General features: G+C 45.7%; 1 protein-coding gene across 40 annotated transcripts in view; it reads left to right on the top strand.

Annotated features, from left to right (window-relative positions):
• Positions 1 to 23,437, top strand: part of FBRSL1 (fibrosin like 1) — a 517,648-nt gene that overhangs the window by 116,135 nt on the left and 378,076 nt on the right. For all 40 annotated transcript variants that reach the window (XM_040577040.1, XM_040577020.1, XM_040577041.1 and 37 more), the window contains exon 2: positions 21,419 to 21,619. In XM_040577040.1, coding sequence (XP_040432974.1) covers positions 21,419 to 21,619 — 201 coding nt within the window. The remainder of the gene's footprint in view (positions 1 to 21,418; positions 21,620 to 23,437) is intronic.

The raw sequence follows: 23,437 nt of genomic DNA, 5'->3' as shown, positions 1-23,437 counted from the left end.
CCAAGAAACAAGACGTAAAGGTGGGATCACTGGAAACTCTGATTCCATTTTTGACCTTGCCGCTAACTGCTTCTGAAGTCTGACTGTGTTTGATTCAGTTTTCCCATTAGAAAGGTTAAATGACAGCTATGAGATTTGTACCTGAAGTGATATATGTGTTGGAACTGATTACCAGTTGCATGCCCTGGGTAACTTCTAGCCTACAAAATAAAAAAAGACTTGCTGATATTTAAGTGCCCTCACTCCCATACGCCTAACTGGTATAAACGTGAAGCTATTTCCTTGGTCAAATTACTAGTTCAGTTAGTGAAATAAAAGGGTGTTAACTCTTATCCAGGGATTTTAAGGTGTTTAAGTCCCGGAAATACAGAATCATGGCAACCTTTGTGTTATGCAGCTGAGAGGTGAATCAAGGTTGCAGTGATTAAATTCATTTCATTTTTTTTAATTTTTTAACAAATCTGCTGATGAATGCACACAGAACAAAAGTTTCAATTCACAGACCTTCGAAGTAACTGTTTGCTATTGTCTCTTAAGCTATAATCTGAAATAGCCCACCATTTTTTTTTAATGTTACACATATGTGGATTTCAGATAAGTGTAAAAATACGCAAGTAAGGCAAATAAGTAGCCAGAAATGATTTATAATGCTGTAGTCTTTTTACCACCTGAGACCTTGATTCAAATCTTGGCCCAAGCCTGAAGAGGAAATGAGTTTGGTTTTATACTAATTCGTAGTGGATTTTTGTCCACGTTACAGAAATGATGTGTGGCTTATCTGGTAGTCAGAAACCTTCCTCAAGCAAAGGCTGAATTAGAGCGTGTGTTTTAATAGGGCTTAGCGGGGGAACTTGTCTGTCTGGGGGAAGCTCCGACCCATTCTGAAGCACTTGTCTTTATAAGCTCTAAGTTTGCCAAAAATTAAAAATAAAGGGAGGGAGAGGAGGAAGGTGGGAGACAAATTAAGCAGTTGTTAGGGGTTGTATATGTAATTTGCTATGGAAGGAAGCACAGCCTCTCATCATGAGTCTGTGATGGTGTTTGTACGATCCTGGTTTTTATATATAGTATTGTATTTCTGTTCTTTAGCTCATGAGTTTGGCCACATGAGAGAGCCTCTGTTCTAGCACAAAGGGGTCTTTTTATTTGCACGTCAGTCTGAGCCAGACACCGAGCTGTCTGTCTGGAGGTGAAGGGACTGTACCAGCAGCGGTGAGGAGCGCCTCAAAGTCCCACGCACGTGGCTCCTAAATAATTCAGCTGGCAGGTAGCTGGCGCTTCTGTCTGCTCTTTGAAACGAGCCTGTTATCTGAGAGACTGCTTGGGGCTTTCTGGTTCTGAATTCTTGGAAGGGATTTCAGAGGAAGGTGTTTGAATAGTGGCTGAAACGATTTATACTGGGGAGTGCGTCTGGGGCTGGGGGGTGCTGGAGCCTCACGTTGCAGAGGTGAATGGAGGGTCCTGGGTGCTACAGAGCTGTGTGTCCGTCCTGGTGCTGGGCTGGGGGGTCCCCACCGCTCTTCTGCTGCATGCATGGAAGCTGGGGGTGAGGAAGCTTCGAACTCCTGTACTGCCCTCAAAAGAAAGACATCCCTGCCTAGCCCGTGCTTACTATTTGGAAAATGACCTTTATTGAAAAAGGATCTTTACTATTTCTTTTCCAATGTCTCTATTCGCTTCTTGGCTCTTCCTTTCTTACCCATTCTTCTTCCTTTCTTACTCATTCTTACCTTGACTGGAGACTGAGATTGTGCATGGACTGTGCAGGCAGCCTCAAATCATGCATTTCAGTATTAGGGAAAGCTCCCAGATGAAATACTACGGGGAGCAAGCAGCAAGGTGAGGGAAAGCAGGCAAGGAAGTTATGTTGGACTGAGTGACTGAGGAACTTGTCAGAAATTCTGGAATACAACTACCCCCTGCTGCCAGGGAGGTGATTTTGGACCTATTTTGGGGATGCCTCTGACTCTTTTTGTCACTTGGCAAATTAACCTTGTGGTATGAATCCAAACAGTGCTAGAGAACGAAGAAGAAAAGCAGCTTTTGGAAGGTGCTTGTTAGCAACCTGTAGCTGCAGTTCTGTGACTGGTTGGCTCAGCGCTCTGTGCTGGGATCGGAGTAGCAGGAAGCTGTTTGGATGGTTGGTCATGTTTTTAACCTGTTAATATGACTAATTTCTGAGCTAATCATGTGTACATGTTGCTCTTAGTTTGGGCAAGTCTCTGTGGCCCAAAAGGTTGTTTCAGATGTGTTTTGGTAATCTGTAGGAACAGACCTACCTGGATTTTTTTCCCCATCAGGGAGAGCTTCCAGATGGAGCAGAGGATCTATGTTCCTGGAACAAAATATCCGCTTGCATCCTTGTGGTTGTTGGAAGGAACAAACTTGAGTCCTGTGCATCCTCAAGTTGGATATGTACGCGTTCGTTTGTTTAACAGATTACTTACACTGTGGGTTTGTCTCTTAGGATTGGTGTCTGTGATTAGAACAGAAAATGCAGTGGTATATCTTAACAGATAGATGTGAAGGTGAGTTCATCGGGTTTTCCTGCTTCTAAAGCAGTGTTTGCTGTTTAGTTAACTCTGTGCATCTCTGAGTGTGTGCTAATTTATGAGTTAATCCATTTGATCTGTTATGAAGAGATTCTGACCTTGAGTTTTGTGTATAGGTCTTTTATCAGTACACCCTCTTCCCACCTCATAAAAGGCACTTGGAAGAAGTTGCACGGATAGAAGTTTCTTATTCAGATTTGTAGCCACTTAATACAAGCTCTCTCTGGTAAGAATGACTGGAAATCAGTATATACGTTTTACCGCGGTGTCCTTAAATATCCTCAGCACTTGAGCAAAGGCTCATTTATTTAAAAGTTTATTTAAGGAATATGAGAGAATTTGGATTTGGTGACCTTTTTCAAACTCTTGTGGAGCTTCATTTCATCTGAATGAGATGCTTTGACCTTTATCGGAAATTAGAAACCTCTTGACCCTAAAGAAGAATCCAAAAAATCTGCTTCTTTCAGAGTAATTACAAGTATGTAGAGAATGTCTCTATATCATAGCAGCATCCTTTCTTTTTTTAATTGGAGTAATTTGCTTTACCCAAATATGTGCAGATTCTCAGAATTATTAAAGCAGGCTCAAGCGAAAGAAAATTCAAGTAGTTGCAGAAAATGCATTTTTCACTATATACCAGTTTTTGTCATTTACTTTCTTCACAGTTAAAATGCTTCCCTGTGGAAACCAGATGGGAGTAACCAGCATGGTTATTTACACAAATAACTTAAAACATGCATCAGAAGAAAAAACTATCTGTGGCACAGCCATTACCATGCAGGATCGAGCTTTACAGGCAAAGATCCATTTTTCCCCTGTGAGGAGGTTACAGGGGTCTTAAGGCAGTGAAATTCTGTTTCCTTGCTGTGTTCTAAACCCAAATACGAAGTAAAGCAGCTAATTCTGCAAAAGCATTCTTCGGGGAGGAGAGGGCAATCCACACTGAGTAAATTCAGCCGAAGTGGATGATTTTCCCTTCCTCTGCTGCATACATGTATTTTTACTTTCTTGGTTTGTTAGGTCTATAGCCCTTAATAAACCCCTTAATTTTCGTGCGGTTAGCTTTAATTCACAGTTCTCCTTTTTATTTTATTATTTTTTATATTCCTTCATCTCTGTAACCAACAAGCTGCATTAATCCTTTCTGTATACACAGATTCATAATCTGTTGTTGAAAGTATTATCCTTCGCTTCCAGGGATCAAATGTCAGAAGCACGCCGTGGGGTTTGGGATTCTCCCCTCCCTTCAGACTGCCGTAGGTTATTCGGTGCTGGTTGATAGCGGGAGGCGGTGGTTCGTTGGATGTGGGATCAATCACACTCTTCCGTAAGTGCTTGTATAGCCTGTCTGAAAACTCTGTAGCCCAACCTAATGGTTGTAATGTTGTGGTGAAGAGTTACTCCTTTTTTAACAGCTAAGAAACAAAGGCAGAGAGACTAGGGATGCAGATTCATCATCCCAGTGGGATTTTGCAGCAGCTGAAGGTGATTTAGCTGTGATCAATGGATAGTTTGCAGTAATCCACGAAGTTATGAACGGCAGGGGCTGCGGGCTGGGTAAGCTCTCTTCTGTCAGCTGCACTTGGAGTGGTAAATTCCAGCAGAAGGGCAGAGAGGAGTCAGATGGTAGCTCTTCGGGCTGCTGTAATTAAATCCACCCGAGAGCACGGATCTGGAGCATTAAGGACACACCTGTGCACCGTTCAGTACCGACACTCACAGCTAAGCGGATAACCCAGCTAGCTCAGCGCGGGGCAGGCTCGTGGGAGCAGCACCCAGTGCGTGGATCTGCACTGCTGCTGCGGTGCCATGGGAGCGTGTACCTGATTTCCTGCCTGACTTTGGCACCTTGTGTTAGGAAGGCTGCTGCCATGGCACATGGTGGCTGGCAAGGAACTGGCCAGCCTGAAATGAAGCCACTGTGCATCACAGCCCTGCAGTGTCTGATGGTGAAACCTGCGTCGCTCCAGCCACCCGTGAAACCATCCCAAACAAGCCCTGGAGTCCCCCGCTGTGCCTTTCCAACGTTGGTACTCCAGAAGCATCGTGTGTTCTGCTTTTTTTTTTTTTTTGCTAGGTGCTTGCTCTGCCTGGAGCCTTGGGAGGGGCTTTGGCAATGTTTTTGCTGTGACGGTCCTGAAATTTCAGTCTCGATTACTTTCAGCTGTACTTCTCTGAGAACTGTGCTTCCACTGTACACGCACGCTAAATTGTTTAGAAGGACTGCATATGCCTCAGGATCAAAATGCAACAGGAAACGTCAGCAGCATGTCTAAATAAACATCTCTGTCTCTTTTACAAGAGTGTTTAGCAGCTCTGTTGGCAGATGTTTCTATAAAATGTTAAAGACTGTGCTTTCCAAGCCTCCAAAATGTTTGTAATCCAGTAAATAGAAAAGGACAGGGAGACCAGCCGAGGAAGGTATGTCAAATAACAGGAGTGCCCTGAAGAACAAGTGGTTCTTCAGAAACACAAAGTGAAGCTAGGTCCTGGGAATTGCTATTTCATTGATAACACTGGATTTTAAAATGGATTTTATTACTGGAGTGCATTGGTTTTGCTGCACAAAAGTAAAGTATGTGGGTAGGGGTTGGTTTAAGGCAAGTAAGGGGCTTTGTGATTGTCCTGTAAGTTGAATATATCAGGAGATTATACGTGCATCTGAGCCTGAGTGACGTTTAACAAATATATTTATCATATTTTAGAAGTGCAAAACTGGAGTAGAGTTTAGTGTTGTTTTTTCCTCATAGATCCTTTGCATCCCCTTAAAATGCTAATTTATTTTTTTTAATTCTTTTTGTTTTGCCGTGCTAAAGGGAGAAGGACTTTGTCTTTCTTTTACAGTTCCCCTTTGTTTTCTGTCTCTCCGTTCCTTTATCACACTGTGTCTCAGCTAGGGTTCGGGTTATCATTTCTTGGAAGACTTTTCAGTGACCACTGGCGGAAGCACCTTGCCCTCAGCTTCTGCCTTTGTGCTCTCAGCCTCGTGTCAGGGCTGCCACCTCTGTGGCAGCCCGCTGAACTGGCCCAGCACTGCTCTGGAGGGAGGGAGGAGGAAGGTGACCAGCAGCCCATCGAGGCACAGGTGGGACCAGGAGCGGGGATGGGGTCCCCGTCTGCCACTCAGTAACGGTGGCCCTCGCACCAGCACCTGCCCCTGGCCAGCAAAGACAGTCAGTGCCTTAACCCTAATCTTCCTCGCGGCTTCTGCAGTCTCCTTTTTTTCCTTCAAATGCTTAAAATGCCAAACCTGTGATACTGTGAAGTACCAAGAAGTAAGATTAGATAAGGGGAAGTAGCAAGCTGAGGACAATGCTGGCAGCGGATGCCCGAAGGAGCCTTGCAGCAGGCAGCAGCAGGGCCGTCTCCGCAGCTGTCCCCATGCCTCTGGCCTCGGAGAGGATGCTCTGTGCCTCTTGTGGCTCCTGCTTGGAGCTTTAGCACCTGCAAAACCAAGGAAAGGATAGTTGGCTCGTTTTGTAAGGCAAGCTGATCCCTCTGAATGAAAAGTGGGTCAGGCTCAGAACAAGGATTGAGTGCTTTGTCTACAGTACAAGGGTTTTAAAAGTATTTAAACACTTCTCTTGTCATTTGTTTTACAATTGCTGGATTTGTTAATAACTTAGCCCCTTGTTCTGGTCTTGATATTTAACTCCCAAACTCCTGACTCCTTTGTTAAGTTTGACCTGTGAACCTTAAGGCCATTTCTATAAGAGCTCATTAGTTGTTTGTTGACTGCGTATTTATTTATTTGTACACCTGAACTGCTGAGATACAAAGAAAAGAAAATAAGGTTAATTCTTTGTGGTTTGTAATAGAAATAATTGGTATTGGCACCTAGTGAACTTCCAATGTTTTAACAATCACAAAGCTTTCATGATGGGCTCTTAAGGGAATTGAAAACAAGGATAAAAATTTTCCTAGTGGCATCTTTATAGAAGGCGCAATAAATGTGCAACGTGTAGCAATAACAGAAGATAGTTAATGCTAAACAACAACAAAAAGGATGCTCTAATCTGCAGAGTTCCCAGAGATTCTGTCCTTTGTCAAAGATTCCCATTCACTTGAATTTTCTTGGTCAAATGCCCTCTGTGTGTAAAGGCAGTGACTTTCTGCTTCGCTTGGTTAAAAACTTGATTGAAAACCGCCAGTGGTTTATCTGCAGTGTTTTCCTTTTGACATGCTGTAAAGCCAGGTAGGGAGCAGCACGAAGGACTTGTGCGATGCTGCCGAGCAGCTCAGCAGAGAGGAAAGGCACATGAACAACAGTGGATGCCTTCACCCCTCAAGTGAAAGAATTGAAAATGGTGCCTGGGAGCCTTTGATCCCATTCTTGGGGATGGGTTCCTCCAAATGACAGACACAATTTTAAAGCTCCTTCTAACCCCCCAACCTTGACACAGCTGGGTGTTGGTATTGAGTGGACATTCCCATAGGAGCCATCGTGTGATCGTATCAGGCTAGCATATGTTCACTTCTGCCTTGGGCACTCCAACCTTCAGGAGGAAGGCAAGGTGGGTAGGTGGGTATGTGTTTTCTTAAGCCGCAATAGCTCTTTCATCAGATTCCTGGTGATTTCTGTGTAATTTTTTTTTCCCAGTTGGCATAAACTGATTTAAAGCTTGTTCTCTCTTTTCCACCCGTGTGACTCTCTGTACCTCAGTGGAGTTAACAGCTGAACAAAACCATGGAGTGAACGCAGAACGGGATGCTAGATGTGATAGGAGACACCCCGCTTGTTCTCTGGGACAGCTCGCTATTCCTGCTGTTACCTAATATTCTCATTTCCTTGCTGCCAAATCATTGCTGCAGTGCTCGAAACGGAATTGAGAAGAATCCGCAAGTGGCGTCCTGGTGGCAGGAGAGGAGGAAGGAGCGGCCTGTGCCGTAGCTGGGAGGCCGAGCTTTAAGAGGCTCTAAGCCATGGAATAACATGTTGGTTTTGACTGCCGGGTGATGCCGGGAGGGCGTCATGCAAGGCTAAATGTAAAAACAGAGGTGGAAAATTCAGGCTTTTGAATGTAGGGATTAGCTTTTGGGCAGGGAAGGAAATGCGATACCCTCTGCTTTGAACCTACCCCAGGAAAATAATTTTGCATATTTCTGTGGCATTGCTAATGGTTTCTACAAACAAAACAAATGTTTACCCAGCTCTCTCGTGGACAAGAAGCTCTCAGCCCGCCGTGCCCTGAAGTCACTTAGCTGGCCGCCTGTTTCCACGGCGCGTAGCTGGCTTTGCAGCCTCTGAAGAGATTTGAAGTCCGTGTCGCTGCACTGATATGTCACTTTATCTGTCAGCCAGGAGCCTCTTCTGTCCTCTTTGTACACATACGCGCATGCTGGCCAGATGGTGCTGGATTTGGGTGCCATCCAAAGCAGCGCATTAGAAAGGCCAGGTTATGTGTCATATTTCAGGAGCCAAGAAGAGCTGCCAGTTCTACTCTTCTGGTAACAAACAGCTTGACTTAATGTATTGATCGTGTTGTCTCTGGTATTCTCAAGCTGGTTTTTATCTAAGACACTCAAAAGGATGTGAGGTTGAAGCTGGACAAATCCCACCTGTTGCCTCCTATGTAGCTAATAGCTGCATTTGCATTTATTGTGTATCCAAGAAAAAAAATAATATTACATCTACCACCAGGGTTAAATCCTTTCTAGTGTCAGGAGATTTCTGTCATTGTGTTCGTTCTCTTGGAGCACTGTGGCCCAGGGCCTGGGAGATGTAGAATCTCCTCCTAAATTTGCCAGAGGACTTGTGGAAGATTTGGGAAAAGTGGCTTTGTATTTGTTCATTCCTCATCCTGTAAAATTGGGGGGTCAAAATGCTGATTCTCAAAGCATCGTGCTTTAAGAATTGCTAATGAAAAAGGCTTGATAACAACCAAGCAGCAGAGTTATTTTTAAATTATGAAAGAACTTTCCCTCACCTTCTCAAGATGCTTTTTTTTTTCTTTGCTAGAGGAAGGCGTTCCCTAATGGGATTTGAGAGCTGCAAACCTCGTCAACATCAGTAACAGAATAACGTGTGGATGGGAAATGTACTCAGTGTGGAGAGAGAGGAGAGCTGTAGTTAAGCACACGGTAATTAACGTGGCTGTGTGCTCTGCAAGTTGCTGCCTTCAGTGGGATGGCTCGAACTTTAACCTGGTCTTTCTGTTTTTATGGCCTCTATACCGGCAGCCTGTATCTGTAGGGTTTGGGAAGGCATTTGCTCTTTCGTCGCTGCAGAAAGGGTGCTGGTCTCAGGGGTCACCTGCTTCTGTGGTCCTGCCCAAACTGGAGACTTCACAGTTATAACTCCTCAGTCACGGTGGGGACCTTGGAAATCCGTATCCTGCCCTGCAAACAGTACCTGGAATCTCCCGCATTTTAAAGTCGGTTCTGCTTTGCTGAGTACTTCTGGTCCGATGCATAAAATTTCCCCCTTCTGCCCTTATATCTTCTTCTGAAACATGGTATTGTTGATATATTTATCTGCAGTCTTCACTGTCGGTGCTCCCCGAGTCCCCTGACGAGAGCTGCTCTGCACACCGGGTTTTGAGGGCTCCGAGCGAGCAGTTGGGCACGGTGGCAGGGAGCGGAGCAGAGCGGAGGATGCTGCGGGTAGCGGAGGCCCTGGTTGCTTAGCGACAGCCTCCCGAGATGGAGGTCGCCCAGCACATCCTGCCTGTCCTCCCTGCTCGCCCGGGGTGACACCGTGCTGCTGCCGGAGCCGGTGGGCACCGGGGGGCTCGAGGGCAGCGGTGACAGAGGGGATTTAGCCTTGGTACCAGCTCTGCTTGGGAGACGCCGCTGCGGCTCTCCCTCGTCTGGAAAGGTCTTTGTATCATCACACCTCCGAGAGGCGTGCTGCAGCTGTTACCTGGTTTTATGAGCACTTCAAACTAAATTTTTTAAGCGGCTGTCTCTCATATGGTCACGCTGAGAACTGGTGTCGGAGCCCAGGATGCGGGACGTGCTGGTGCTTTGCTCGCGCCGCTCTAGCAGCGAGATGTTACATAGCACGTGTACAACACCGTCGCCACGTCAGCTCTTCTGTTTCTGGTTATCTACACGAGGAAGCAGATAGCTGGTGGAGGTGTCAGCTGTGATGCGGCTTATTAAGAGCTGCGAGATAGAAGTAATCACAGGAAGCCCTGTTTCCATGCGGGCTCTTCTCCAGTGTCTCTGGTCTCATCTGTTCTCTTCTAACCCTGCTCACGCGGACTGGTGTTTCAGCTCTTGCCAGAGGGCTATGCCCACTTGAACAACTAAACGCTGCGTGCTACATCTGTATTTCTTGCTCCATGATGCGTGCCATCGACAAGGTGCTGTGAGCAGTAAATGAGAAGCCAAGTTATACCCTCGGAGCCACGAATCGTGAGATGTACAAGGGCTCTTAACTAATTTGAGTGGGTTAGCAGTGATGGAAGTTGCTGCTCTGTATCATGTTTGAATTCCCTGTTGCATTTCAAAATTGAGCGCTGGCAGCAAATGGAAAACTTTGAGTGAATGCCCCTTTCTCTTGTCTCTGACTGGCAAGGCCTTGTTCCAGGCAGGAGGAAAATGGATCCTACAAACCAACCAGCCTTCGAGTTCTGCTCTGAGGAACCCGAAATGCTGACAGGTTTCTGGACCTGAGAACTAAGCAGTGAGCAAAAGTCAGTTCCCAGGGACTGAGGAAGGGAAGGTGATGGCACAGAGGCCCTCTTTAGCACCACTTGGATAGGGAGAAAGAAGCAAAGTCCTCTAAACATAATGGAAAGAGAGACAAAGCAGGCAAAAACTTGCACCCTGTGCTTTGGGTTATGTGAGAGCAGGAGGAGGTGACGGCACCTCTCTGTGTCATCTTCTTCCTCAGGGGTTATTGCCCCCCAGCTCCACCTGCCCCTAGGCTTTACGTTAAGCACTCGGACAAGTGGAGCGCAATTCCCTTCTGCAGGTGCTCTCCTCTCCACAGCTTGCTGCTTTTGCTCCCTCTTGAGCTTTAATTGTCTACCTCCTGGTGGAGTGTTTGCTCGGGAACTTCTTCCTTGGCAAGTGAGACTAACGCAGCAGAAGTACTACTCCTCAGCTCTGGCAGAAGCACGGATGAATGAATACGCTGATTTGTCTGCTCCTTCTTGTATCATGTGCTGCCAGCTGAGGTACCCAGGAGCTGGCGCTGCCGTTTGTCAGTCTGTAAGCCTGCCCTGCCATTAGCATTGCTCTTGCCCTCTGTTTCTTTCTTCCACATTCACTTCCCAGAGGAAAACGGGATGGAAATGAGAATGAAATCTGGGTTTCCTTTTTCAAAATAAAATAAACCTTAGGGGCTTCCTATTGAAATGTGATGGGATTGGACTCCTATCTCTTATCCTTTGAAAATCCTAGCTGCAATTATTTAATGTCAAAGCAAGGAATTTCCCAGTGTGAAATTCATTGCTTGCTAAGGGTGCGCTGGGGATTAGAGAGGCATCGCTATGCCAGGGCAGCGCTGCTGTCACCGCGGGAGACCCCGCTCGCACAAAGGGACGTTGTTGGTCTGTCCTGCTTCAAAGCTGAGTCTTGGGGATGCGATTCTTCGATTCCCATTGAAGTTGCGTGCTGTGTGACTGATAGCTGGCTCTGGGCGGAATAAACCAGAGTGGGTAACACTTTGTGCCGCCTGGGAATAAAGGGGGGCAGGGAAAGAGGTGAGAGCAAACCGCAGTTTGCTGGTTTTCTCCTTTGGTAAAGGGGTACGCCTGTCAGTACCCTACAGAATTTCCTGAAGACCACTCCGCAGTTGGATGGTGGTGTTCATTAGGCTGCGTGATAACAGGGTCAAATCAGGGGATTACAGAGCTGACAATTGTACAGCCATATAACAACATGGTCCTTGAGAAAAATGAAGTTTTCGCGGGTGCCTTTTTGGTTTGAAAGTAGCTGTCTGAAGAAAAAACAGGAGCATGTTCAGCCAGTACACACGGTAACCACTAAGCACCTTTTCCCCCCTCTGATCAAAGATGGTTATTTTAAGTAGGCGTCAGTGTCTGTATGTTCGGAGCCTGTAAAGCACTTGAGCAAGCTGCGGGCTGGTGGCTGGCTGAGCACCACTGGTTGCTGTAACCAGGTGCAGCTTTGTCCCTGTGACTGTTACAAATCAGGGGTTTAGGGGATGGAGGGATTGAGAAGAGCAGCCCTGACACGTTAAAAGAATAGCCTTTCTGGCCTCTTTTTCTAAACTGTTGATCTCTTTATAAAAAGAGGATTTTCCTTGCTGTTCTAATAAGAGCTGTAAAATAATATATGTGTAATTAGAATTTAATAATGATTTGTCTGACTGGATCTACAGCATAAGCTGGTTCAAGTGATTGTGTAACCTTTGCATCGTGTTCATTATCTAATGTTGAAATAACAGCTGGAAGTTGAGAGACTGACATGCAGTTTTAAAATTACAGAGCTTGAAATTGCTGCTGTCTGTAAACATATGAAAATCTATTAATGACCTTTGAGCTCTCTGTCTGAAAAATGTTTTATAACACAGAATACATCAAAATTGCCTGCTATATACTGTGTTTCCCCTTTCTCAGCGATTGCCTAGGATATAAATGAATACCTCGTTCCTGACACTGATACCAGAATGTTTGGAGCGATTCTACGAAGCCCTAAGGATATATGGAAACATTTGGTTGCTTATTGTTTGTTCTAGCAAACCAGTTATGGATTAGCTGCTCGCGAGCACGTGGTGTGCTAAGCCACTCGAGGCAGGAGAACATAGCTGCTGGCGAGACTGACAGCTGCAGTCCTCTGTTGCAAAATACATTTCTCCAGTGACATGTTTGAGGAAGAGCAAGGATGACGAGAGAGGCGCAGATGCGCTGTCCTGGACTTTTTATTAGTGTCTGTGACATTTAGACGTTTAGCAAGGCATTTCTCTTGTGCCAGAAGTCACCTCACTCAGCGTTTTCCCATTAGGTTGAAGTAATATACTATGGGCAGCTGTTTGTAGAGGTGGCTGGCTTCTACATATTTCTTGTTGTTGGATCATTTATATTTCTTCTCATTTGTTTCCCAGCCAAAAGAAACTACCAGAGGACTAATTATTTAATACACATGCTAGACCTCATGACAGCTGAACTGCAAATTGTTGCCTACCACTGAGGGCAACTGCAGAGTTGGTAAAAATGCCTCTAGTGTCATAGTGTTTGAACAGGAATTAATTTATCATGTAGCACCAGGGATTCAGGATATGCCTGGTTTTTCTTCTGGAGACTCGCCCCTACAGGAGAGCTGGCAGGAGTGGATTTGTGAGCGTTCGTCTCCTTTGTGCAGACTGTGTCAACCTGCGCTTTAAGCTACGCTTGCAAACTGCTCGGCTGCAGCCAGCCAGCGTCCATACCTCTGTTCTGCTGAGTCCTTGGGAACGGTGTGCTTCCTCGGGGTGGTAATAGAGCGCAGGGTGGAGGCAGAACCTCAGAACGTCCACAGCTGCTTGCAGAGTGGATGCGTTTGAGGCTGTCATCCCGTGGGAGATTTGTCTGGAGCATTTAATTCCTTACGTGCTGCTGCCTTAAGAGCAGTACATTTTTCATGGCTGTGTTTTAGAAGTGTGCACTAAAAGTAAGTGGAGACTACACGTGTGGCTGAGTTAGGAATCCCAGAAAATAAATGAAAGCTTTGCATTTTTTTAGTGAGTGGAACCCCCTGTGAATTACTGAGGAAAACAGGCCTGAGATTCATGAATTCATGACCAAGCTACCTAGGGGTCCAGCTACCATTTCTAAGCCCCAAGCTATTCACATGGTAGCCGATGCAGTCGTTACGTAGTTGCTAGATACTTTGCACTATGAAGATGAAAGCCTCAAACACACGGGTATAGATTGAGGACACCAATTTAGGCAGCGGCGGTGGTAAATGAGCCATGTGCCCCATCCGTCTGCCCAGGGTCAGGCTGGTTTAGCTCAGGGAAGCACAATGTCCCCTGCACCGCAGAATTTGAAATAGTTGTGTTGTCTCGTTTTGTTCCTAACTTTAGGGAGCTGGTATTTCTAAGTATTCTTGTCCATGGGGACAAATAGGCTGGAGGTATCTCTAACTCAACAGTGCCTTTCTGCTTTTTCTGACAAGTTTAGCTGAAAATTGGTGCAGCTGAAACATCCATCTGCTGTACCAGTCTGGGCTGGTAGGACCCTGATGCCTTCTCCTTTGGCAGCTTGGGGCCAGTTGGTGCGGCTGGAGGCTTGGGGTTGTGCTACCTTCCTGGTGAGGCTGGAAATGAGCGATGAACCAGCCACATCTGGCTGCAGAAAGGAGCGGCTGCTCAAGCCCTAATTCCGTCACTCAGGGGGAGCGGTTTGAATTCGATAGGAATGCCTGTTTCAATAATCCGGGCAGAGGGGGAATTAATTCAGATTAAGTGTTTATATTGTGCTCTTTAAACAAGCTCGCGACTGCTGCCTGTCAGCAGTGTGGGCCCAGCAGTGCTTCTGAGTATTTGCACCCGAGTACAATACTCTATTTTCCCCAAAATGCTGGACCTGGATCGCGTGCTGCCACCCCGATTCCTCCCCTTCTGGAGGATGCTCGCTGAGGTGACGGCGGGCTGCAGGAGCGGCGCTTCTCGTGCGGTCGGTCTGCAGGAGGCACGCTCTCCCCGGCGTTGCCGCTGGAATCAGCTCAAGTAGGTGCTGTCAGATAAGCACAAGCTCTTTTCTAAATCCTTCATACACTGCGTAAACCGGGCTGGCTGAGCTCACACTCCTGGCTGAAAGCAGCTTCAGCCTAAACATACTTTTATCTGCTGCGGAAGCTGGGCGGGTTGGCCTTGCAGAGCATGAACAGCAGTGCCTTTCAGCGCTCCTGTAGGCTGTGAAAGCTGGGGAGGCTGGGCTTGCAATATGCCTCATTTCAGCTACCTGAAAATGGTGCCCCAGCTTCCCTTCAATCATTTAAGCTCCCTTGCTCTCTGACACACTTTCCGCTGACAGTAATTCTGTGAGCACTCGCCGGGCATTTACTGCCATCACTAGAGGAAATACTGATGGCTTAAAATGGGATCATTTCCTTTGTGATGGACAGCAAGCACCTGTGGGAGTTTTAATAGCTGTACAGTATGTCTGTTAGCAGGTAGTGAGGAAGATGTGTGCAATTCTCTGCAGTGAGGCACCCGCAGGCTCCAAAGAGGAAATTGGAGAAGGAAGAACGCGAAGGCTTGCTGCCTGGTGAACTTGCAGAGTGTGGCTTAAAACAGTAGATTTTGTTTATCTATCTCCCCAGTGGGTGATGGTGGAGAAAGGTTTATACTGAAAACATGGACAGCCATATGTTCACATTCATGCAGATTTCCTTGACCTCTTACTAAAGATGAGGTATTTGCTGCGTGCCTTTCTACTTCTATTGTTCCCATAAATTACTGTTAAACACCAGTTCCAGAATGTTTTCTGCAAGCAAAAAGAGTAGACAAAGCTTTGTGAAAGTGTTGTGGCTTGAAATGCATTTAGAAGTAAAATGACATTGACCTTCCTTTCTGTAATTTTTGGCTTGAAGTAACATTTGTCCACGGTACCTTACTTGGTACAGTGTCCACAGTACCTTACTTGGTACAGTGTCTTCAAGGTCTAGCAGCAAAGGTCTTAATTCTTGTGAGACAATAACAAGTGGTCATTTAGCAGAGTGCCAGCAGACTGCTCTTCAGCTCTTCACAGGTGACAGGAATGCAGCTGCTGGTAATAAATTTGACTGTTTCAATTACACCGAGTTTATTGGTTCATCCGCTTTTATTTTAAAGTTAAATCATGTATCCTAAACCTGCAAACCAGTGGCAACTTCAAATGTCTTAACATTTCCAAAGCTGTCTTGTCAAAACGTCATCTTATTCTTGAGCTAAACACTTGACAGGGTCAGAGCAAATGTGATGCATTTTAAAAAGCAAGACCCAAACTCATCTGGAATGTGTCAGTTAGGAAAGAATTGCAGTCTAAGGTTAAACAAGCAAGGATTTCATTTGCAATCATTTTAATTGATATTGATTGTGTTGCTTGAATGTAGGGTCAAAGCAAGAGAGTCACTTCAAACCTAGACATGTTTTTGCTTTTCAAAAAAAAAAAAAAAAGCTGCAGTGGCTTTGGCTGAAAGGCTTGGGGCTTGAGTTACATTTTCAGTGAAGCTCGCAGTGGGAGAGAAGAGAGGGTGGGAAAGTAAAACAAACAAGCGTGCATTATGTTACAGGAAAAGTGAGAGCTTCCCTCTCCGGGAAAGCTGCAGCCTCACGGCCGGGGTGCCAGCAGCCTGCTGCCCCAGCTGCCCGGCCACGCTTCCAGCCAGCAGCCGTGGGCATGCGCCTGCCTCCTCTGCCCCCCTCAGCGGGGTCTTTTTGCCCCAGAGAGTCTTTTTACCCCCAGCTCTGCCCAAGCAGAGCTCTCAGACTCCTCTTCTCCCACCATTTGCGCCTGCTCCTGCTGCTCTTTCAGTCTCCACCTATTTCCTGCCTTTTTCAGCACACTAAGCTCAGTTTCAGTCATCTTGGTGGTCCTACCTGCTATCCATCTACTGGTACAGTTACCATTTTTCCCATCCCATATATCTCCCTGTTTTATTCTTGTTCACTTCATTTCATTCGCCTGTTGGTTACTCCTCTTTTCTTGTGCTACATCCTGATCTTGGAGTGGTTTCTCTCTGAAGTTCACTTCGTTCCTGAATCTTTCTCATGTACATCTCCAGTATTACCTTGCCTTTTAAATTACTGTCTCTTGTGTCACCTCTATGCAACAAAATGGACAGTAGATTTCTATTAGTAGAGGTCTTGTCTGTATCTGTAAAGCACTTTTTCTATGTAGAAGGCACAAGATTATTAAGGCAGCATTTGCTTCTGTGGTGCTGTTCTATAAACTGGGTACCAGGTCAATAGGAATATTAAAAAAAAAAATCAACACAACCAACCGGCACCAACAAAAACCCTAATTAAAAGTAAATCTGTTCCAGTTGATCTCTGAGCCACAATCTCTCCCTGAACTGTTAAACAAATGTGTTTGACAGCCCTACTGCTAATTGCATGCTAAAGTTAATATAAGGATAGATGGTGCTCAGATCCTCGGGGGCTTTTCCATTGCAGTTTTGCTGAGAGCAGCGGGAGGCAGAAGCAGGGACAAGCGGGGGCACCTTTAGCAACAGCACTTTTCTTGTATTTCCTTTGCATGGATCCTTCTCCTGTTTGACGTTCAGCGGGATATTTCATGCTCCCCAACTTAAGGAATAAGTGCTGGAATGAACAGCCTGTGAGGTAGCTGTAGAGAGAGTTGGAGGCTGTTTCCCTTCTGGGAAAACAGCCCATATAATCTTTTAAAGTCAGCAGAGGCAGCCTGGCAACAGAGCAGTGTAACCAGTCCTTGGCTGCCTGTGTGAGCCTTGCAGTGTCCAATGGACCTTGGAGACAGGGGATTGTAACAGACTTGGTTTCACACCAGGGCTGCATTTCTAAGTGATGCTTGAGGGCTGAGGGTTGTTATTTTACTAATGGTAGATGTTATTTTTGTCCTTTGCACCCCGCAGCAGCACACTTGAGGTTTTCTTCTAGCTGTGTGGTTTTGCGTTTTTTTTTTCACGTTCTTTGTGTTCCTTCTCTCTGAAAGGTATTTACAACCCAAACCTCCCCCTGCATGCTCTCTGAGATCTCAAATAGCTGTGCAAACTCAGAGGATTAAGGCAGAGCTTGAGCTGGGCTGAGCAAACACGCGGCGGTAACTGCAGCCAGCGGGTAGCCGCGGGTGTGAGCTTGCGCCAGGGTCCTCTAGGGCTGATGGTTATTTCCTGATCAAACAGGTGACATGGAGACCACTGCGCAGAAATCGCTTGCTGTGGCACTTGAGGGGTAAGAACAATCTCGTTCCGAAGCCGACGGACGTGCACCCGCATTATTCATAGCTTTATTTATAAAGCGAGCGCTGCGCACCTCGCGTGTTGTTGGAGGTGGCGGCTGTGTGCCGGTGACAGAAATGGCTTGGGGCAAGGAGCCTTCCGTCTGGTCAGGCATGTCACCCACTCCACTGCGAGCAGAGGTGCAGTTGTACAACTGTAACTAGCCCGGGCCAAAATAGAAGTGAAAAAGCATTTATCAAGATTTTATTGTGGTAAAAATCTGTCATGGAATCTGGTTAACGTGCTTGGGTTGCCAGCCCATGCTGAGGCCTTTCTTGGTGCAAGGCCACACAAGTGCAAGGTATCGCAGGCAGCGTAGGAGGAGGTACCACAGTTACATTTTCAGCTGGACGTGGTCTTTGATATTTGTACATCCGAATAAACAAATGGGGTGATAGAGTCTGCGTGCTTCGTGTGGTAACTGCCAGGAAGGAGGCTCTGGGGAAAGGCCCGATCCTTCCTCCTCTGTACGCAGGCAGCCAGTTGGAGCCATCTGCTCGCAGTCTGGGGCTCAGACAGACGAGGGGCTGCAGATGGAGAGGCTGTAGCCTGCCCTGGAAGGTGTGAGAGAGATTTTGAAGTGAGGACAGGTAGGAGACAGCCCTAGAAGCAGCGAGTAGTAAGGAGCGAAATGGTTTTGTGTATTTTGGAACGAGACTTGGCAGTCTCCTTCCTGGAGCTGAGAACAGGGAGTGGGCCTGCATCCACCAGCCTTCCCTGCCGCAGGGGAGATACGGGTCCTGAAAGCTGAGGGGGCCAGCTCTGCCAGAAACCCCCGGCTGGAGATGGAGTCCTTCTGACCTCGGGCTGTGACCTCAGGCACAGCCCCGGGGATCCCCGAGGTTTTATATGATGTGCAAAGGGCAAAACCAGCTGCAGGTCTGTGCATCTGAGGGGAGGGCTCCAGGGGAGCGGTTTGCCACAAGGCCAGACTCACCTGCGGGCTGGACTTGCTGGATTGAAGTCAACGTGCACCAGTAAATGTTCACCACAGCAGTGTTCTGTATATTCTTTATGCGTTTAAATTTTCCAGAAATTGCCTATGCACAAGCACATCCAAAAATAGTAAGCTCTTGTGCTAAATGAGGTCCCCAACTCGGAGGTCGTAAACTTTAGTAAAAGAGCAATTGCTGGAGGGTTGTTTTACTAGAGTAAATAAAACAAGGAAACAAAGGAGGCAAGAACAGAGCCCCCATTAGCCCCCTCCTGCTCTCAGCCTGAGGCTGCAAAGAGGCCTGTGTTTCACTGCAAAGAAACCAGCCCTGCTGTTGCCCTCGGTCAGTAAGTAGCAGCTGAGTTCAGCATCCTGCATTCCCAGAAAAAGTGAAGCCCTGTCAGCGGCATCCTCTGCTGGAGTGAGGAGGAGTGGGACCATAGAATAATCTTCCTTGTCACAGGGCTGAGAAACTTGGCTTCTTCCCCACGGCGGCCCCAGACGTGCTGCAGAGCTGAGGATGCCTCTCTCTGCCTTCATCCCGTAGGCAAGCAGCAGCCTTGGCTACCAGAGCCTGGGTCTTAATTCATGGCTGCTTGGAAAGCGCTCGAGATTCTTGAATGCAAGTGGTATTGCAAGTGAATGCGTTATTTCCTTGGCGTCGATCCAGTTAGGAGTGTACTCCCTGAATTAATTTTGCTAGTAGCTCAGTGATGAGGCAACCTTAAATCTCAAAACAAAATGGGGATAAAAAGCCAAATTTCGAGGTATGGAATTTTGTATGTTTCAGTAAGGGGAAAAATGCAGCTTTCTTGACTAGTTCTGAGGGAAAGTGAGTCTGACAAAACCTGCAGTGAACGTGCTGTGGGTGGTACTGAGGGAGAACTCCCTGAGGCATGCAGAGGAGTTCAATCCTCATGTGAAGCCAGCTGGAATTAAAACCCAAACTGCCGTTTACTGCCTTTGAGAGCAGCTTTGAAAGTGAACATGACAGGTGGGCCAGGACTGCCTCAGTTTCTGGTGCTTTCAGGTGGGGACACTGCCTTAGCACTGCCTCCTTTCTCCCTCACCGGGGCCCGTGCCGCTCCATGCAGCATCTTCCCTGCGTCTGCCGTCACGTTGCAGCTGCAGCTGGCTTTATGAAGAAGTGCACGTTTTTGGTGACTTCTGTTTCTAATGTTTTGCTGAGTATCAGTTAGCAGATGTCATTTCCATTGCGCTAGTTTCTGATTAGTTACTAAATCTTAGCATTTTGATTTCTATCTCAGCAGCTTCTCAGCAAATAGGACGGTGTGACCTTCTTTTAGTGGCATCTCAGACTGCTGCTGTGGAGTGTTATCTTAAGACTAAAAACTAAAGCGAGCAACTACATGCTAATTGGTATTCTTCATTTCATCATTCACAGTGAATAATGCCAGAAAATTTTTTTTTTTTTTTTTTTTTTTGCTCTTTCACTAGTTACGGATTTGGCAAGCTGAGCTGTATTCTGTTGTTCTGTGCCTCTGAGACAGTGCTACTTAATTTAATTTGGGGGTGGGAAGTGGTATCTCTCTGTTTTGTTTCTGTTGTTGTTTCCAACTTGCTGTGTGTATGTGTGCTTTAAGAGTTGCTTGTCAGCCTCTCAGAGGACCCCTGCCTGAGGTCTGTAGGGATTGTCTGGCTGCTGGATAATTAATTGTCTTTTGGCCTGGGTTGGAATAGGAAACCAACTCTGTATAGTTTATCACTGTGACTCAAGTTCCAATGTCTCTGCCACCCTAAAAGTGTCAGTGCATCATCTTGCTTCCCAAGGAAGGGCAACTTGAAGCAGTGAGTGATTTGGAGTGCAATCAGCATGTTGCATGCTAAGGCAGTCAATTCACTAATTAAACGAGGGGGGGAGGAAGTAATCTAGAGCAATCAGCAGGGCATTTCATCCCAATTCCCAATTTTCTTTTTTTGTTGGGCTTTAGATTTTGAGAGGCTAGAGCGCTAATGATTTCTGTGAGCTCTTTAGCAGTAGCAAAGGTGTGTTTGTTAATATGAGCGGGTTGTGCTGTGTGCTCTGTTCGTGTAGGATACCAATGCTAATGATATAATTCAGTCAGAAGGGGGGCGAGACATTTGGAAACATTTCTCGGGCTGAAGCTGACATGTTTTGGCATGGTCAGCAGTGCTTTTGAAGGTATTTCCTAATCTGATGCAGTTACCTTGCGTAAAAAATTAATTGGTATAGAGTCTGCAAAGCATTCCAGAAGGCTTAATTTTGACCCTTCAGCAGTTAATAAAAGACATAGTGAAAATCTTAACTAGCTGTAATGAACTCATGTCTTAGTGATTTAGTATATTGTTTCTTAAGCTCTTTTTCTGTACCATGTGTTTAGGGGGAGAGGTCAATAAGTTGTCACCGAGAGTTCGGCTTACAGTTAGTTCTCAGAGATGCCAGGGACAGCGATAGTAATTCCCTTCTCTGATCTCACTTCCTCGTGTTAATCACCGTGACATGACAGACCAGCTTTTAACTTGCGTTCAGATTGTGTGTTATAGCTCTGATTCAGGGCAGACACTTAACACTTAGAAGTATTCAACCTGTGTTATGTGTGTAGATGGCATTGATCTTGGCTTGCTTACTGAATGCGTGTTAGGCTTTAAAAGTGTGTTTCTCCATATGAACACGCTGTGAACTAGAGACTGTCAGGCCCAAGGGGGGTCTGATATGCTACTTTCTGAGATCAGAAACAAAACAAAATAAAAACCATCTCTCTTTCAGATGAACGGAGTTAAATGCTGTTCTTCGGGATGCTGATTTGTTTAGGTGCTATTGACATATGGTTCCTGAATTAATCTGAAGCAAACTCATTTTCATAACCAGTTCCAGCATCTCTGAAATTAATCAAACACATAGCCTGCAGAGTGTTCATCCTAATCTAATCTAAAATTACTGTTTGCGTCGTGTGTGCCTAATTATTCATCTTAAGTCATCTCTGGAAAGAACATGCTGTCTTGTTTGTGTTTTTATTTAATATTTATATTGCTTAATGCTTAAAAGAAGTCTTAACAAATTTAAAGGACGTACTATTTTCTTTCTTCTTTGCAGAAGGACATGTCACTAAAGCCTCAGGAGCGGAAGGAGAAATGGGAGAGGCATCCAGGAAAGAAACCTAGAGAATCTGAAAACTGTGTGTCTGCTGAGCCGAGTGAAAATGGCCATAATAATGACGCTGGGAGCTCTGAGAGAGAGGCAGAAAGAGGCAAAGAACGGGTGAAGAAGAAACTCCCCTTGAAGCTAACCAAACAGGTAGGGGAATCATTTCTCATCTAAAGTGACTGCGTCGTGGCAGTGGCCATTGAAATGTTGTCCTGCTCATAGGCTGGGGTTGTTAATGTAGATGGCTTCTCTGGTACCACTGGTAACCCAGGTGTGCTGTGTGATGTGGGAAGGAAGGAGCAGACCTCCCTTGTATCGTGCAACTTTGAGAAAGTGCAGTAATTCACACTATAGGTTTGTGGCTCCTAGGCAGATCGCAGCCTTCTTTGGGGAAAACCTGCTTGTCAATGTGCTCCTGGAAGTTGCGAGCGTGAATGTGTCCATCTCATGAATTAAGTTCGTGTGCCCCCAAAGCAGTGTATTGGGAAGGAGGGAATATTCGAGTATCGCAGAAGTTGGAAGTCAGTTTGGTGTAAGTTGTGCTTTGGGGAGTCTTTTGTCTGTGCCCTTCTAAAATGTGATAGAGCATGAATTCATTAAGAGTTGTGGTGCTGGAGGGGACGATTGTAGAGACTCCCATCTTAACCACAGTGTGTGCAGAGTCAGGGAGGTGACAAAGGAGAGGCACGATGGTTGGCAGCCTGTTTATCACTTATTGCTGCTCAGCATGGAGGTTTGTTGGTAATTCAGTGCTCATTCATCAGCTGAAAATCCACCTGGCACAGCAGCTTGTATCTATGAACACTTTTCCAGTTGTCCATTAACGTGGTGCCAAATGGCAGCCAGTGGGAAGATCAGTGTACTTGACCCTCCAGCGTTTGTTCCAAGCTGAAAAGTATACTGCAATGAAAAACTGTCGTGAATTCTTTGTGGTGCAGAAAAAAGCTGTTTAACCCAAGTGCACCTTCTGCTTTGTGAAATCGTTTCTCTGTGTCTCTGTCTTCAACAGGAGATTGAATTCACCATTTTTTGGAAGTGTTGTTTCAAAGACTTCCAATATTTTTGGACTTGAAATGATCAATAAGGTCATTTAATGTGGCCTCCTGTGTAATTTCTCCACCATACGCAATCATTTGTGATTAAATTCTAGGATATTCATTCAAAAGGGCTCATCATGTTTTACATTAGAAGTTCTATGGGTCAGCTCACGGCCCCGCTCTTTTAGTGGCTGATTGTTATCATTAACAACTTAGAAAGAGTCCTGTTTTATTTGTTTTGATTTAAAGAAAAATAATGGGAATTAATCACTACAAATAACTTGCGCACAATTCTTTCTACTTTTCTGCTTGTAAACATTTAGGTAGCAAATAATGTAACTGCGCACTTCTAGTAAAATATTTGCTGTGTTTATTTTCCTTTTAGCTCCCCAAAGTGATACCAAATGTTTTGTTTTTAGAAAAGATGTCAGTGTATATAGAGCTAAAGCATATCAAATTTCTTGTTTGCTTCTGCTAGTAGTCAAGTGATTGGGTTTCAGTTCCCCCCTCTGCTTTCAGGTGTAATGTGTTTGTGCACAAATACACAGTCTGTGCAAATTAAAATATCTTTCTATTATGGGTAAATAGATGCATACTTCAGTTTCAGTGAAAGTTTGAGTAACTGGGACCCTCTCTTGACATCAGAATCCACAAATGGTAAGCATTTATTTCACCAGAAGGCCCTGGCTCTGATAGGAAATATTTAGAAGCAATATTGCTTTATGGTGTTCCTAGGTGCTAGGATTGTGACACTGTGCTTCATTAGTTCCTCTGACTTCTGCCTTTGTGAAGCAGTTGTTGTGTCAGTTGTTTTTATTTACCTGAAAAAGCCCAAACATCAATCCAACAACCCTTGCAAAGTATACATGAGGCTGGCTCACTTTGCAGTGCTGGTTCATGGAGTAACCCTACAAATGCTCGTGTTGATGCA

This window comes from Cygnus olor, chromosome 17, assembly GCF_009769625.2.
Source record: "Cygnus olor isolate bCygOlo1 chromosome 17, bCygOlo1.pri.v2, whole genome shotgun sequence".
Lineage (NCBI taxonomy): Eukaryota > Metazoa > Chordata > Aves > Anseriformes > Anatidae > Cygnus > Cygnus olor.
The sequence above is the reverse complement of the archived record's forward strand: the minus strand, read 5'-3'. Positions and strand labels throughout refer to the sequence as shown.